Genomic DNA, 14,549 nt, shown 5'->3' with positions numbered 1-14,549 from the left:
ACGGTCCCCACCCTAATACCCTTCCTGAAGGCGCTGAAGACCTGGTTCTGCCAGTGGGCCTGGAGAACCCAGAGTGGGATGGAGCCCATTAAATGGCCCGTGTGATCTGCTGTTGCCAGAGCAGGGGTTGGGTGATTTTATTATATTATACTATATTAATTTGTTTCTTTTTTATTAGTTTTATTGTTTTAAATGTGGTTTTATATTCTGTAAGCCACCTTGAGTCGCCATGGGCGAAAAGGCGGCAATATAAATTCAAATAAACAAATAAATAAACATAATAAATAAATAAATAAATAAATCTCCAAATAATAATTTGTATTTAAATACTGTTATACAGTTTTTGGGTTAAAGCAAACTTTTTCAAGATAAGATGATGATCTTCTGGGTAGGCTGAGCAGGTTCTCTATTATATTTTCAAATATAATGCCTTTAGAAATTCTCCCAAAGCTTTTTTCAGTTTTTAAGCTTTAAACTTAAATACTTTTATTTTTAACTATAGGAATCCATGGAACCAACTTTTTTGATTTGATTTATTTTTAGTTCACAACTCTATTATTCCAATAAAGTATTTTGTAGAAAGGAAATAAAGCTCTTCTTAAGCAATTATAAAGTACTCTTAACATCTGAAAATAGAAAGGTTAGTGTAATTTACACGGGCATGTTAACACTAGAGGTAATGGGCTTACTGAACTGAATAACATGACAGAATCTACTGAGTTTTATAGAAGGATAAATCTTCTGAATGGTTCACTGGAAATAGATGTCAACAAAAGAACTTAATATTTTTTGCTTTAAGACAATACAAAGAAGTCATGCAGTCAAGAGGGAAGGGAATGTGCACAAAGCCAACAGATGGAATGCTCTTCTGTAGAGTAATGTAGGTCAAAAATTATATTTTGGGCTATTTAACAAGTGAAAAGAATTGTATTTTTATTTCATAGTATTTTATCATCCCACGAATGTCTACATTTTGCTCTCGCTAAATATAGTTTTCTACTATACTTCACAACTCTAGCTCACTAAGTCACTGCAGTGCCCCATATATAGACACAATTATTGTTTGTTTTTGTGTTATAAATATTTTGATAGGTGATTTGTCTGTTAAATGCACAAAAACTGAGGAAAGCTGATTTCGGCACAGTGTACTAATTGTACAGGCATTTGGGGATAGACCAAAACGTGGCATGTGAGTCAGAACCAGAAAATAAATAAAAGGGAATGTAAATGAAATTCTAGTCATGAACTTCCATCCGTTTTCCCGTGTTCTGCCTCTGATGCTGCAGCTCCTATGCGTCTGATTGTCTCTTCCTCTTCTGAATCTGATCAGAACTCATTCATTTACTGCTTCAGATAATGGTCATCTATGTTTGAACACAGACAAACCAATTTCTGATATGTGTTAAACTCTACATATGTTTTTCAAAGAATATGGAATTTGCTACAGCTACTAAAGAAGAACGTTTAGTTTATGTGTGAGCCTTCAATTCAGTCTTGGCTCCTGGCAAGCACCTAGACAAGTCTACACAGTTTTCTCTGCAAGATTTTTGGATGTGGTTTGCTGTGACTTCTTTCCTATCCCTGAGAGAGAATAAATACATCCACTCAGCTGGCTTCATACCAAGAAGAGGACTAAGCTGGTTTCCAGCTTGCTACCTTCACCACTAGATCAAATTGGTTATTGAGAATGACTGTAGATATTGGAAACTATTTGAGTTTTATCTGTATGTAGTGAAATGAGCAGGTAAATACAAAGGACTAGTTTATACATAGACTGGTAAAATTTTAAATTACAGGAATATACCTTCTGAGATTTAGATTGGCCAATTATATACCAGGCTGCCTAATTAGAATCATATCGTTATTGCACAATCTTAGCACATTTACATGGAAGTATGTCCTATAGTCAATGGGACTTATTTGATAGTAAGAGTATATGTAGAATGATAAGACATGAGCTCTGATTTTAAGCATCCTTTGTATTTTTGTGCCTATACAGAACTGAGAAATGTTTGGAAGGATATTAGAATAGTAGTGTCCTGTTTACATTTGCAGAAGCTTCTACAGTTTTTCTCTGCCCTCCTTTCATTTTAAAATTGCAGCCTGGATTGTCTCCTAAATCAGTCTTTCACAACCAGTTTACCCTCCAGTTGTATTGGAGTCATTTTCATAATTCTTAGGCAAAGGTGGAAATTCTAAGTGCTGAACATTGTGAAGGAGGAATAGTGTGGAAAATTATGCTCTCAGTAATAAATATGTACATTATTATATGTTTGTTTTTACAGCATATTTTAATCCCCCTCTTAATACTGAGATACTGTTATTGTTCATATTTAAGTTCATATATTAAACAACATAAATGGGAATTGGTTCATATGAAAACAATTTTACAAACAACTTTACAAACTTGCTGTAATCATACTGTAATAACAAAATCCCACTCAAGTAGACTGAATAGACAATGTAAAGCTTTATGCAATCTTATCGAGTAAGCAATAAATTGACATTACTTTTTAATAAGGCAGGCCACTTTTTCCAGCAGAAATTACACTGCTAAACAGCTAGTATTCATCTTATTCTCTCACACTTGACAGAAGCATACTTTGGTGAATTAAACACATGATACTGGGTCAGCAAAGATTATGGTTTTTCTTAATTGCCTGACTTTTATGATAATCAGAAGCATAGCAATATTTAGAAGCCTGTGATGTCTGTAAAACCAGAGAAAAGCATCTGCTACATAGTTTGCACTCATACAACATACACATACAAATAAATAAGCCAGCGATAAAATATCCCAAGCTTCTGCTTCATAACAAGCCTCTTTCAACATTTGAATGTTACTTCCAGCCTGGCTTGATCAGGTTGGATTGGAAGATTATGCAGACAACTTATTTTTTTTCTGAAATGTGTATTTGTTTATATCATATTATTTATTTATAATATTATTATTTTATTTATAATAATATTATTATAATATTATTACATATTATTTACAGGGTTGAGGAGATCAACCCTGACTGCTCTTTAGAAGGCCAGATCCTGAAGATGAAACTCAAATACTTTGGCCACCTAATGAGAAGGAAGGACTCACTGGAGAAGAGCCTAATGCTGGGAAAGATTGAGGGCAATAGAAGAACGGGACGACAGAGAACGAGGTGGCTGGATGGAGTCACTGAAGCAGGAGGCATGAGTTTAAATGGACTCCAGAGGATAGTAGAGGACAGGAAGGCCTGGAGGAACGTTGTCCATGGGGTCACAATGGGTCGGACATGACTTCGCAACTAACAGCAACATTATTTACTTACTTACTTACTTACTTACTTACTTACTTATTTAGAAATAACTTAAGGCAGCAAACATACCTAATATTCCTTCCTCCTTCTATTTTCCACACAACAACTATGTGAGGTGAGGTTTGCGCTAAGTGAGAGTGAACGGCCCCAAATCACTTAATCAGCTTTTATGCTTTTAAGGTGGAATTAGAATTGAAAGTCTCCTGTTTTCTAGCCTAGTTCTTGAACCACAAGACTAAGCTGGTTCTTTTTAGTTCTACTGTTACATTTCGCTGTCATATTATATATCTTTCTTATATATTATAAGTATTATTTTCTTTTTTCTCTTTATTAAAGAAGACTATTTCCTCTCCCCCAAGAAGCTATTTTTATGCCTTGTCTTAATATACTTGATCTCTATGGATACAACATTAAAGGCAACAAAACGATGTAGAGAATCAGAGGAAATGTGATAAATTCTTGCTTCTATCCCTTCTATCCTTCTTGCTTCCCTTGGGAAGTGGGTGAGTGAATTAGATCTCACATCTAGACACAGCTTTGAAAAATACCTTATGGAAAAGCAATATAAGTTATTGGATATGGAGCAACTGCTCATTTGCTCCCTCTATCTTCCCATACACATAGAGACCAGATTCATACAGGAATACAGATAGTTTCGCTATCCCTCCTACTCAAGAGACACTGTGTTGCTCTCCCTTCCTTTCTCCCTTACTGCCACTGGTTGCAAATAGAGGTAGTCCTCGGCTTACAACAGTTCATTTAATGACTGTTCGAAGTTACAATGGGATTGGAAAAAAGTAACTTATGACTGTTTTTCCACACTTACTACCATTGCAGCATCCCCGTGGTCATGTGATCAGAATTCAGATGCTTGGTAACTGGTTCCTTCTTTATGATGGTTGCAGTATCCTGGGATCATGTGATTACCTCTTGTGACCTTCCCGCAAGCAAAGTCAATGGAGAAGCCAGATTCACTCAACAACCATGCCACTAACTTAACCATTTCAGTGAATCACTTAACAGCTGTGGCAAGAAAAGTCGTAAAGCGGGGCAAAACTCACTTAACAAATGTTTCAGTTAACAACAGAAATGTTGGGCTCAACTGTGGTCCTAAGTTGAGGAGTACCTGTATACTGGGTGTTGTTGGGCCTATGTCATAAAGGGTTAAAGGGAAGATTAATATATACTGTATCTATTTCCTGCTGATCATTGTAGCAAGCAAAGCACTGTAATCAGCTGACTGTTAAAAAATCATATATTATTTTTTTTTACATTTTTTTTGTTTGTTTACATTTATACCCCGCCCTTCTCCGAAGACTCAGGGCGGCTTACAGTGTATAGGGCAATAGTCTCATTCTATTTGTATATTTTTACAAAGTCAAATTTTCTGGATCTGACAACTGATTTGGCATGTGACTAGAGGCCCAATAATGCAAAATAAAGACAGGGTGCTGATCACAGGGAGCTCTGCAACATTTTAGAGCGGCCCTCTTTATTTGGGCAAATTGGTCATATTCTTTTAAAGGAAACTTTACAAGGGAGTAGAAATATAAATAATGCTCTACAAATTCATGAAAAGACGTCACGCATAATATGACTGTAATCATTTTTCCATTTTTTCCAGAATGCAGGACATAGAATAATGGATTTAAATTACAAGAAACCAAGAATCTGATAAGTTGAGGTAGTCCTCAATTATAACGGTTCATTTAGTGACCGGTCAAAGTTACAACAGTACTGAAAAGAGTGACATGGCCATTTTTCACAGCTACAACCGTTGCAGCATCCCCACGATCATTTGATCAACATTCAGATGCTTGGCAACTGGTTCATACTTATGATGGTTGCACCTTTTGCAACCTTCTGACAAGCAAAGTCAATGAGGAAGCCAGATTCACTTAACAACCAGGTTACTAATTTCTCAACTGCAGTGATTCACTTAACAACTATGGCAAGAAAGATCGTAAAATGGGGCAAAACTCACTTAATAAATGTCTCACTTAACAATAGAAATTTTGGACTCAGTTGTGGTTGTAAGTTGAGGACTACTGCATAGATGTTAAGGAAAAAACGTTCCTAACAGTAGACAAAATACTGAGGCAGGTGGTAGATTCCCATATCCCACTGGAGATGTTCAAGCAGAGGCTAAATAGTAATCTTTTGGGTTGTATTTAATTTAGATTCCTTCAGTGAAAAGCAGATTCGATTCACTGGCCTAAATGGCCTCTTTCAAATTTTTAATTTGAAGCGTATAAGAACTGCAGCTAGAAAGCACGGCCTTAGGTATATTTCTACATATCAAGAACTTGTAAATAGGAAGCTGCTTACTAAAAATGGGACATCACTAGAAAAAGAACAAAGTGGAAAGAGTGAAAATCTAGCGAGTACAAAATAAGTTGGGGAGGGCACTATCCAGGAATACCACATTTTCAATTTAAAGATGTGCCTAATTTGGTATATCATTCTCACGCAATATATGATTTTTTCTTGTCTACATTCTTCTAGCATTTATAGATGGCTTGCTGAAAATTGCAATCTTCTGTCCCAGCGTGCCCTGATTAAGAATAATAAAATCCACTTTGCATCTCAGCAAAAAGGAGCTTGCTTTTTCACAAGATGTTGAGAAGAAAAATCCTGTGCAACATGTTCTTTATTTTTCCTTTGTCAACCTGAATTCTTCAAAAACTGAACAAGGAAGGAAGATGCCTACAATTTAGGAAGATATTAATGCAATTGAAGAAGAATGCAAAAGAAGACTGAGGAAATAAATACAAACACAGATTGTCCTCAATAATAGAACATTACTTCTTTATCAATCAGAAGTCAGTATGTCAGAATAATGTAACAAGTTTCATTAAAAAAAACTTTTCCTTGAAGCATCCTTCTGGGATTTTGCTATTCTTTAGGTACCATACTTAAATTGCTTAAAAAGAAACAAACAAACAAACAAACAAACAAACAAACGTATAGACAACAGCAACAATTATTATGTTGTTAATATTTTCTGTATACTCTGAAATTTTGTCTGAAATTTGTTTTTTCCATTTAAGCTTTCTTCATTTGTATTCATAATGGTAACTTTTGTGAGTGTACTTAGAGGGTTCTAAGCTTTTTGGGATTTTTCTCAAACACTCAAAAATGTTCATTCATTTTATAACATGTGGCCTTTGGAGGCCCAGTAGTCAAAATTAATAAGAACTAAAAGCAGTGTTCTGCCATTGTAGGTAGAAAAACTATAGTGGATGCCCCACAGTAGGCATAAAGTCTCTGTATCTATGTAGCCCTATTAACTTTGCAGCTCCTGAAGTCCTAAAAAAGTTAAGTATGTACTAGAAATTGACTACTCTCTGATTAATATAAATGATACTTCTTTTTCCAAAGTTGATAATAACTACTTTGGGCAGATTCTACACACAACATATTCCCTAATTAATTTTATGTGATATTCCATGCAACTTCCTTATGATACAGCTACGTCCATCACTAAATTGCTTTTCTGTTTCCCCCCCCCCCCACAACACTCCCAAGAAAAAGTCAGCCTTGCCAGCTCCTCCTCCTCACTCTCTGATTCATCCTCCTCCAGGAGGCCAAGTCCGGGGCCTTGGGTCACAACAATTGCCCTCCTGCTTCACAGGATTGCTTAAGAGTGAGAAGATGAGAAGTTTCTATTATACATTTAGAATTTGGTATATGTATGTGTGCGTATGTACATGTATGCTTGCCTGTATAATGAATGAAAACTGCAATTATCTATTCTGAAAATGAACTGGCATGCAGAGATGTGAAGCATGTCCGTTCATTTTTCAAGCAGCTTTGAAAATATATAAAAAAAACCTCCTCCTATAGATTAATATTCTGTTCAGCCTAACAGTTTTAATAAATTTCATTTGTGCTCATTGGCTTTAAAAGTAAGTGGAAAAATAATTGAGGCTGTAATAGAATGTTGATCAATTTATACTAACGGAAAGTAACATATACAGGAATAAAGAGAGAAACGCAGGTGAAACCCCTATTGAAAGTACAGAGACAATTATATTTGACTTAGTTTAATTGCCTATAAAATTGGGACTTTAAAGTCAATCTGCTTGAAATTTAGAAAATTGAATATCTTGGAAGAGTAAATAATACAGTGCCCTGTAGATGAAAAGCATCAATAAAATGGGCCAAAAATAGCTTTCTCATTTTTACTTTGAAATCAGTAGAAAATGGATACAGCAGAACTAAATAAATGAATAATAAAGCAAATTAGATAGACAGACAAATTAAGTAACTTTTAACCTTTAAAATATTTAATTCGTTGCAATATATATCAATATTTAATTGTAACATTTTCATTGCTTATGCAAATAAATAATTGCTTTACCTGCTTGGTTTTTAAGTATTTTTGATATAACAACAGGCACTTTGTGCTCGGCACCACCCTAAAAGAGATGAGAAAAATAAAATTTCTTTTATGCACTATATATTACAAAACAACATAATTATAAAATTATGCATACCTTTATACTTAAGCCCAAGCCGCCAACTGGTTGTCTACGAAGTTTAACGGTTCTGTGCTTTAAAAAATGGCAGAAAAAATAAATTTAGGTGAAAATACAATATTAGAAGTATGTTTAAGAAGTTTATTAATATACTTTGGTTTATGCAAATACTTGATCTAGAAAGTTAAAAGGAGAAAAATATGGCATTTAATCAATGCTAGTCTCAGTACACTCAAAAAGTTTTCTGGGTTATTGATTGCTCAAAGGTTATAGTGTGGTGGTATGCAAGCTAGATTATAGATTCTAACTTGAGCGTGCTTGCTGTAAAACTGGACTTCGGTTATGCTACATATTACCAAAGCACCCAAAACTGGTGCAGGTATGATTATGGTCAATAATCCAGTCTATTCTTCCTATATCTTACTAAAAAAAACTTATGTGAAACTCTCTGTTGACCAAAATCATGAAGGGCAAAAGAAGTCAATAATATATGAATTTGTTTGGTAACAATCACAGCTTATTTTTTAAAAATTGCTTTTTTTATTGTACTTATACTGTTTATGCAGTAATTTTATTCAGTTGTGAGCCACCGAAAATCATCTTTCTAAACATGGGTATATACATCTTTTTAAATACATAAATGGATAATTGTGATCTAAGAGAAGTAAATGGTAAAGAGTAAAAGTGACTGAAAGGAAAGAAAGAAAAATATATACAATGAATATACCGTATATACGAAATGAATAGATGTGGAAGGAGGTAACAGATCTGAATGAAAGGGATCTGATTTTGCAGAATGGAGTTAATAAATAAAGGCAAAAAAGCAAAGCGGTGAAAGCAAATTGTGAGAGAGAAAAATTAAAGGATTAGTCAGAAAGTATGGTGTCATCTATGCTTACGAAAGTAGAAATTCATACATTTGTGAGAGTTTTCTATTATGCGCCAGTAAATGGCAAAAATGAAAGAATCAGGGATGAGGTTTTTATAAAAAGAAGAAAGTGAACAGGTGGCTTGAATAGATGGGAAATGAAGTGGGGGGCATGGACAAGACAAGAGAGCATGGACAAAGATATCTGGCCATTCAGAAACCGAAAAATGAAAGGGAATGTTCACTTTCAGTAATTATCTGCTTAGAAACATGTGTTTAAACATAAAATGTTTCCCTATGCATATGCATGGAAAAGGGAAGCACAGGAACACATAGCCAATTTTATTGCTTATAATGAAAAACTGAGGAAAATTAGTGAAATTAATATTGCCCAAACATGCACTTTCCCTTCTTAGGTTTGTACCACTGTTAAAAAAGCCAAGCCCCTGCTGCTTGCACTAACTCTGCAACTTGAAAAATTATCCTTCCTCTTGCTGGATTTTTACTATAAACAAGTATTATCTGGGCCCCCAAAATTGTACACCCTTCTCTCTAAAGGCAAGAGGTTATTCTTGATACACTTCCTTTCCAGCTCTCTTGCTCAAGAGGAAAGTTGCTGGGTTATCTGACCACCTTTATTTCATCTGCTGCTACTTAATGCCAAGTCCACCAGCAAATCTGTTCTCATCCATAATTGGATTGTGGATGAAAGAGCAGACCTGATTTGCATTACCAAACCTGAGTGGGCGAAGAGGGGAAGCCAACATCATGATTAGTTCACTTGATGAGATCTTCAAAGAAAGAGATGACTTATTTAAAGAAAAAAGGCAGTGTACACATTTGGTGGAATCAAGAATAGTTTCTAAGGACAGACAAGTATGGAGAAGTACAATGAATAATGGCAGAAATTAATTTTAATATCTTTTTACTTTCTGATGCTATTATTCTTTTTTTTTTTTTGCTTATTATTTCTTACTTATTTGCATTTGCGTCATGTTTCTCTGCAAAAGAATAGCTATGCCAGCTATGTGTGTATGCTAAAGGGAAAGAATTATATTCTCCGTTCGGTGCTTGAACTATAGAATGTTTTATAAGAGAAAATGCTGTTCGAGTACTTGTCTACTGAAGTTTTTTTGATGCTCCATTGAGAGTTCAAACTGTTTCTCTATTCACAAAGTTGAATGGGAGCTTAATATATCATTCAGAGACATTAAATATGATATGCCAAGCACATGTCTCATTAAAAAAAGAGAGTTGTGATACGAATACTATAGTAACACAGATACGTGAATTTGATTAATACATTTTTTCTTAAATATTTTTCTTGGCCTTTAAACTGTTGAAGAATTAAAAATACAGATATTGTTTCCAACGAATACTCGTACTTGGTCCTTTCTGCTTGCAATCTTTTATACACTGGATTTAAGTTTTTAGTCTAGATCAGATTCTACCACTTCCAATTGACTATTCTTCCAATGAACCGGTGTTCTTTTCATTTAATCCATTCCTTATGGCTAATTTCTTAGTATTTTTTGAGTACTAAGTGATAAAAATCTTTATGGACTGTTCCCATGCAATCTAGTTCATATGTAATAGCACCTTGCATTTTTGACACTTTATTCAAGCTCTGTTTTCTTGAAATTTGATATAATAATAGAAGATGAAATGACTTATTTTATTAATTGACATTAAATATCATATAATTTAGCAACACACTGAGTCCAGTTCTACCCACAATGCCATTTCTCATCACTAAGAACAGACACTGTTGGATAGATCAAGATTGTTTTTAATACTGCACGTGAGACATATTTCTTAGAAATTCCCCAAGGATGGGCTCCAGCACAAGTCTGAAAGCTCAGAAGATTAAACTGCTTGCCCAGTGACCGATACAGATTGGATCCTGCAACATTATCCTGGGGCATATATTTGTTTTTAATACTGTTCTTATTGTATTTATTTGTGCTTTTTAGAAGTTTGTGCACCAGTCTTAGAAGTTTGTTTGGTTTCCAAGGAATTTCCATAAGTCTAACTGATTATATAGTTACTTGTGCAAGTTTAATACACTTTGGGCCTCTGGTGGCTCAGACTGCTAAGACAGTCTGTTATTAACACAGCTGCTTGCAATTACTGCAGGTTCAAGTCCCACCAGGCCCAAGGTTGACTCAGCCTTCCATCCTTTATAAGGTAGATAAAATGAGGACCCAGATTGTTGGGGGCAATAAGTTGACTTTGTATATAATATACAAATGGATGAAGACTATTGCTTGACATAGTGTAAGCCGCCCTGAGTCTTCAGAGAAGGGCGGGATATAAATGCAAATTAAAAAAAAACCTTCATACAATGTTAAATAGGTGAAGTTGCATTCATATAACTGGACAAGCCATTGCACTCTTCCCTTATGCATGTCCTCAAATGGATAGAATTGATTTGCTGGATGTGATGGCTACAAAGAGCAAGAAACTTTGAACATTGAAGCAATATTGTAACCTATCTCGTTGCATATGAAAAGCAATTGACAAGATTTCACTTAGAAAAAAATGCTTTAAATTTTAAATAACATTTTGATTTTGTATTGACAGAGCAAGGACCATTTTGTATAATCAGTTCCGTACCCTGTATTCACTTATAAAACAAGGAACGCATGGATATAATTATGTTCTCTTGGATCATAGTCAACCTTTCTTCCAACATCAGGCAAAATCAGTGAATTTAAAGCAAAAAACTCTATAAATCTCTTGTATATATAAAAATTTGGAGACTGCCCCTGTCATCACAGAGCGACTCTTAGCAGTCTACAATTAAGCCAATTGTTCCTTTTTTTACAGTGAATAATGATTTTTGTAATTAAAGAAACATTTTTGAAGGCTGTTAAATACCTTATTTTTCAGTTTGTGTGTTCCGTGACCAGTGTACTTTAGATTGGTGTTTCCTAAACTTTTTTCATCTCAGAACACCCTCCCACTTTTAAGAATTATGGAGGACTCCACAAAATTTTCAGTTGTATTGGTTATATTTGTTGATATTTACCATATCAAAGATTTAAAATTGACATATTCAACGCTTCTACTGCTTCTCATGATTATTTGATGGGATTTTAATATTAGTTAATAATAATTAGTATTATTTTTCAACATAGGATTACTAATTTTTATTTCAAGGAGCCCTGAAAAGATCTTGGGGGACCCTGCTTCTGACTATTCAGCTATAGATTGAAACCATAATGAATAAAGTTGGGTTATCAGTTCAGTGAGGTTGACCAGTCTTTATGAGACTACATATAGCCAGGTGTCCATGTCTGAAAAGGGAGAATGGTTCTGTAGGTGGTGGGATTGGATGATATCTGATGATTTACTACTGTCATCTCCCAAAATCACTCAAGAAGTTCTAAAGATGCAGCTTGTTCCTTGCCATAGCACAATTTGGAGCCCATATTTACATTTTCCATGCATGTATGTGTATATGTATATATATGTGTGTGTATGTTTGTGTGTGTGTGTGTGTGTGTAAGATAAAATACATAAAATAAACAGAATTAAGATTAGGCAAAATGTATCATTGCTTTTCCTACATTGCCTGGGAAGGGATTGGGCCTATATAACAAATTACGTGGTTATATTGTTGCTTAAGCTTCATGAAAAAAATAATAGAAGTAAAAAAGTTAAATAACAAAATGTAGGTGAAAAATGAAGAATCCTCACAGCATACTGTATATGCAAAACAACCTACCTCAGAATTATGTACAGCTTTTATGAATGCTAAATAGGAACTTAATTCCTTTTGTGCACTTGAAACAGAATATTAATTGAATTATACAAAATAAAGATACTGGGAGCAAGTGGGAAGAACTTATAAGCCTTTTGGCAGAAATATTTAAAGTAACATAATATTATGCCTACTTTTAATCATGCCTATATGCAATTATTTTCTCTCTCTTTCTTTCTCCCTCAATTTTTACTCTCAGTTGGAGAATGCTAAGTCAATATAGGAAACCAGGATGATTCCCATCCTTTTTCTCTTCTGCAAGCAGGTAAAAACTTGTCTCTTCCAGACGGCCTTTGATGATTAAGTGTAACCAGCAGTACCAAATAATTGCTAATTTAATTTTAGCCCATTTTCTTAATACTGAAATTGGAAATTAGGTTGTGGATTTTATTGATTTTAATGCTGACTTGCAGAGCATTAAACTGTATTTATACTGTAAATTCTCACAATGCATGAAAAATAAAATACATTCAACATTATGCGAAATGTTTCACCTAATTGTGCCTGTAGAAGTATGCCTTTACATGTGCAAACGGTGTTTCCTTTTGAGTTACTGGTGAAGAGTATGGCTGGGTGCATGCAATACACTTGATGCTAAAGATAAAGGAGTCCCTGCGGATTTTCTCCAGTAGTCATAAGTGAACTAGGGAACAGTTTAGGGAATAGTGCTCATTTCTGTTTATAGAAGCCACTGAGCCAGCACTATCCCAAGATTTTTCCACAGTCATGTGGCTAGCATTACATCCTAGAGCACTGTTATCTTCCCACCAAAAATGATACCTATTTATTTGCTTGCATCGTATGCTTTCAAACTGCTAGGTTGGCAGGAGATAAGACAAGGATGGGCGCTCACCCATTATGCAGCACACTGGCCTCGAACCTGGGCTGTTGGCTTTTCAGCCAACAAACCCAGAGTCTTAATGCTAAGCTTTCACACTGCTCCCAACTTAGTCCAAAACCCTGGTTTATTTATTTATCATTTAGAAATTGCCCAATTCTGTGCGATCTACAAATAGACATAAATAATATATATAACATATTATTATATATAAATTTATATATATGATTACAGTTAAAAAGAAGAATAAAATAATTAAAAAGATGGGAAGGGACTTCAGTGTTCTGTGGACCCCAAGTGTGTAAGCAGAACCAGGTCTTTTACAAAAGGTCAGGGGAGTGGAGGGTCAGGGGAGTCTTCTGCCTGTGGAATGGATGGAAAAGGAGTTTTGATGTACAGCCTGGGTAGTGGGAGGTATCATGGGGTGTTTTACCTTTCAACATAGTATCAAAAATGTTTCTTCGACAAGCCAGGAAGTTGTGTTTTTAGGGCCCTGCCATATGTAGACTGATTTCCCTCTCACAGACATAGATGATTTAGTACAGGGGCCCCCAACCCCTGGTCCATGGACTGGCACCGGTCCACAACATACTCGCAACCAGGCTGCACAAGCAAGCAAAGCTCCATCTGTGGGATGCAAGCAGCATGCAAAACCATGTCCCCTCTGGTCCTTGGAAAAAAATTTCTCCATGAAACTGGTCCCTGGAGCCCAAACGGTTGGGGGCCACTCCTTTAGCACATACTAAAAATCAATACCAATCAATGCGGCTTTGTCAAAGGCTCTAGTACTACAGACTCTGCAGTTCAAATGCTTATAGAGAAACACTGAGAAAAGCCACACATTTGGTTTTCCTTGATCTTGAAAAAGTCTTTGACCATGTTCCGCATCAGTTAATCTTAAGGTGACCATGTTGTTCCTGGGCAACTCATAACATGGGTCCAAATGCTATATACAAATACCAGCAGTTTCGTGTGATGGATGCACTGTCGGCCTTTCCGACAGCTTTCCGGTGAAAGTTGGCATTCATGAAAATTCAGCATTATCACCATTGCTGTTCATTCTCGTCATGGATATTATCACAAAAGAACTGCAACATGACAACCCCTGGACCTTGCTCTATGCCAACGATGACATGCTCACAGCTACCACCAGAGAATAACTGCAGCGGTATGCATAAACTGCCTTTGACAATTTTGCCTGTGCCTCAACATCAAAAAGACTGAATATCAGCCTGAGCACTGCCACTGTACAAGTCAGTAGTGAAGATCTAATGAAGGCCAACGCCTTCCATTGGTCTTC

The 14,549-nt window shown here is 35.4% G+C and overlaps 1 protein-coding gene across 1 annotated transcript in view; it reads right to left on the bottom strand.

The window, feature by feature from the left end:
- The window catches only part of SNTG2 (syntrophin gamma 2), a 305,949-nt gene that overhangs the window by 147,468 nt on the left and 143,932 nt on the right, over positions 1-14,549 (bottom strand). Inside the window, exons 3-4 of the mRNA XM_058177752.1 lie at positions 7,796-7,852; positions 7,660-7,717 (exon numbers count right to left, since the gene is read on the bottom strand). Coding sequence (XP_058033735.1) covers positions 7,660-7,717; positions 7,796-7,852 — 115 coding nt within the window. The remainder of the gene's footprint in view (positions 1-7,659; positions 7,718-7,795; positions 7,853-14,549) is intronic.

This window comes from Ahaetulla prasina, chromosome 1 (assembly GCF_028640845.1).
Source record: "Ahaetulla prasina isolate Xishuangbanna chromosome 1, ASM2864084v1, whole genome shotgun sequence".
NCBI lineage: Eukaryota > Metazoa > Chordata > Lepidosauria > Squamata > Colubridae > Ahaetulla > Ahaetulla prasina.
Note: the sequence above shows the minus strand (reverse complement) of the source record. Positions and strands in the feature narration are given on the sequence as shown.